Raw genomic sequence first — 3692 nt, 5'->3', positions numbered from 1 at the left:
CGGAGTCTGTTTGACAATTCCTAATGCACTTTAAAATATGCTTTCTCTTTGAATTCTACCTAGGAATTCCACATCTAGTTGTCACAATGGTACCTACCTGGAGCCGTTACATTGTCCTGACTTGGGAAAACTAAACCATGGAAACCAACTTCCTATGCTCAGGGGGAATGGAAAAATCAACTGCGCTTTATTTATATAACGGGATACTATGCATCAACCATCACATCCATATGTGTATACATGAATCACATCTATATGCATCAACATGGATAAAATCCAAAACTATAATATGGAGGGGAGCAAGCTGATGAATGTGAAACCATTTACTGCATTTGAAGGACCACAAAACAAAAATGTTTATTTTTCATGGTGACTAACACACACACACACACACACACACTATATATACACGTATAGAAATACAGAACCATGCACAAAAGAGAGGGCAAAGAATACGTCTGTCTGTCTATCTATCTATCTATCTATCATCTATCTATCTATCATCTATCTATCAATGCTTTCCCTAAACGGAGAGGCCTGAGAACAAACAGGTCAAAGCCTATTAATACTTGCTTAATCTCAGGGATGAATAAATTGGTGTCTGTTATGCTACTCTTTGTTTCAACTTCATTTTTAAAATTTAAACATGAGACCAGTTGAGAAAGCATCTTCCCTAGATGCAGCTGTTATTCAGCTCCGGATATTTGCTTGCTGTATTTCTGCTCTGTCTGGAATTTCAAGGCAAAAAGAACAATAAACTAACCTAAATCATGAACCTCACCTGCAGATACCAAAGGAGGAACTCTCTCTAGCTCATCTCCTAAATCTATTGCCTGAGGCAACAGCAATGTGCCTCCCAGGTTCAAGTTGCTGAGCTGGGCCTGGTAATGGCGGTGGACCCAGAAGGATGCGCTGAACAGCCAGGCCTGGGACTGGATGTGTCATGAGCAGCAGAGGGATTTCACTCAGGGCATTTCAGAACAAACTGTGTGGGTGGACAGTTCCAGCCTGTCTGAACTCAGAATGTGGGGTCAACAGCACTACTCTCTCCCGGTTTTGAAAAACTGCTGAAATTGAATTGCAGATATTTAAACCAAAATAATGTTCTTAACTAGTGAAGCACCAAACTGATAAATAACCATGGCCCAAAGGCTCAATTTAGCCTGCACTTACACATTATTTGGCCCCATGTTTGTTTAGCCCTTTACAAAAAACACAATGAGTTTTGTAAGTTTTTACTTATTTGCTAACATCTAGAGTTTGAGAGATTTCTAACAGAAATTGGACACTACCACCCCCTCCCCGCAACTGCCCCTGCTTCTCCCCTGAAAAAGCAGGGGATTCTGGCATTACTGATCTTGAATTCTAGAAGGCCAACAAATGGTTGGCCCTGAAGACTGCCCCCTGCTCCGTGGCCTGACTCATTATCTCACCTGCTAGCCTCACCAGGGGTTCCAGCCTCATTTTACAGATGAGGAAACTGAGGCTCAGAGAGGTCAGGTGCCCTGCCCAACGCCAGAGTTACCCTGTGGAGGGAGCCTTGCTGGCTGGCACTCTTTGGATCAGTTACTGGTTAACTTACGATTCTTTTTCTCAACACACATTTCATGATTTCTAATGACACTTTTTGTGTAAGTCAGCAGGTGCAATGGAAAGGACAATTCTTAGAAATTTTAACGAAGACTTGCTTCAAGTGACGAAAAATAATACAAATGAATTAATTGTAATATCAGCAAGAAATCACCAAGATTTGGCCAAACACAAGACAAAAATCTGACATGTAAAAACCAATAAGGGAATATGACAACATAATTAAAAATTGGTATAATTAGAGGTTGTATGATCACAGAGCATCACTTTTTCAGGCTGACCTTTACATACCCTTCTTTCTCCACCCTTCCCCAACCTCTTCTCTTCTTTGAAGTCTAGAAGGATGTGCAAATCCTGCTCTGGACCTCTGCTTCAGGCCTTCGCACAACATATACTTCCTTTAGGTATTTTGCTTGTTGGACTTACTTGCTCCTGGATTAAAGATGGTAGACAATCTACACTGACTTAAATGAGATTACTATATCATGCTCAGAAGTATTGGGTTGGGCATTCCTACTTTATGAAAAATGCATTTTTGTAGAAGCAGCTAGGTGAAGAGATTACACGGCTTACAAAATCCTTTAGCATGTAAACCACTAAATAACCCAAAATTAAATTAATAGGGGGATGGTTCAATTAACTTTGGCATATTCCTATATTGTGGAAAGTCATGCAACAGGGCAAAAAGAAAAAGAGATGAATCTATCTTAAATACGAACATGGATGGGGCGGCCGGGTGGCTCAGCTGGTGAAGCTCCTGACTCTTGATTTCAGCTCAGGGTCATGATCTCACTGTTGGTGAAACTGAGCTCCGTGTCAGGCTCTGTGCTGGCAGCTCGACCTGCTTGGGATTCTACCTCTCCCTCTATCTGCCCCTCTCCCTTTTCCCTCTTTTCTTTTCCCTTTTCTCTCTCTCTCTCCCTCTTTCTCCTTCTCTCACAAAATAAACTTAAAATAAATAAATAAATAAAATGGAAAAAAACAATAAAATTACTTGTTCTTTGTAGGTCTATTTATGTGTATGTAAATACTTAGAAAATGTCCAGAAAGAAACACGAAGTGGTCAGTGGATGGCCTGTGTTTAAACAAGGAGGGGGAGAAGTATGAAGATGCTCAAAGAGGGTTTTCGCTTCATCTTTCGTGTCTTCATTGAAAAGAAAAATTATGTGTGGTCATAGATTCCAACGATCTTTACAGGTGACGTTTATTTATGTGACTACTGACTTCCAGTTATAATGTCAATCATGGAATTGTAAAACTGCTCATCCTTGGAAATGACACTTATGCTGCCTTAACACCCAGATTAACTTTTTACGTGTAAAAATCACGGAAGGTATCTGAGAAGATAAATTTCACGTCCACGAGTTCAAATCGAGTAAGTCGAACTAGGAATCCTAACAGTTTGGAGGACACCCAGTTTGTGATTAATTGCAAAGAATAAGAAGTATGGAGTGCATTTAAGGGAATCTGGGATCTCTCAAATTATGACTGGAAATCAAAGTGGCAGATTGCTGAATTCATGCTAACATGAGTTTTATTTCTAGGGCGCTATGAACTTTCCCCAGATAGCACTAGTTTTCCCCAACAGTACTGACGGAACACTGGAGTGCCAGTTTGAACAAGGGGGAAACCGAGCCCCAGAGAGGTCAGAGTTCAGTGTGAGGTGACACCTAAGAAATGTCAGCGCTGGGGCCCTCTGTGCTTTCGGCCAGGCCATGCTGCCTGCTCTGATTCACCAGTGTGACATCGCGCGTCTCCACATCCGGTGTTCTCATCCCTGGCCATTATCTACCCACGTCTGCCTGTCTGTCTGTCTTTCTGTATCTCTATCTCTCCATCTATCATCTCTATCTATCATGCACCTCTGGAGGCCTTTCCCCAGTATCCCTGACTCCTAGGGAACCAGACAAGCTCGCTCCCCGCCTCTTCCACCTGCCTTTTTCCAGCGCATTCCACCTGTTCCCCGCGGCATCCCCGCTCGCTCGCATCCCCACGCTGCCCAGCCCCGGCCCGCGCGCTCCGGGCAGGGACTCAGGGACTGCGCCCCGCGGCGGGCGCCCGCGCGTCCCCGGCACGCGGGGCTGGGGGGTGGGCCGGGCCGC

The 3692-nt window shown here is 43.6% G+C and overlaps 1 protein-coding gene across 1 annotated transcript in view; it reads right to left on the bottom strand.

Moving 5' to 3' along the window:
- The window catches only part of COL4A3 (collagen type IV alpha 3 chain), a 137792-nt gene that overhangs the window by 129808 nt on the left and 4292 nt on the right, over positions 1-3692 (bottom strand). Inside the window, exon 3 of the mRNA XM_077761377.1 lies at positions 782-932. Coding sequence (XP_077617503.1) covers positions 782-932 — 151 coding nt within the window. The remainder of the gene's footprint in view (positions 1-781; positions 933-3692) is intronic.

Source organism: Crocuta crocuta, unplaced genomic scaffold, assembly GCF_008692635.1.
Source record: "Crocuta crocuta isolate KB4526 unplaced genomic scaffold, BGI_CrCroc_1.0 scaffold516, whole genome shotgun sequence".
NCBI lineage: Eukaryota > Metazoa > Chordata > Mammalia > Carnivora > Hyaenidae > Crocuta > Crocuta crocuta.
This window is presented reverse-complemented; position numbering and strand designations above follow the sequence as displayed.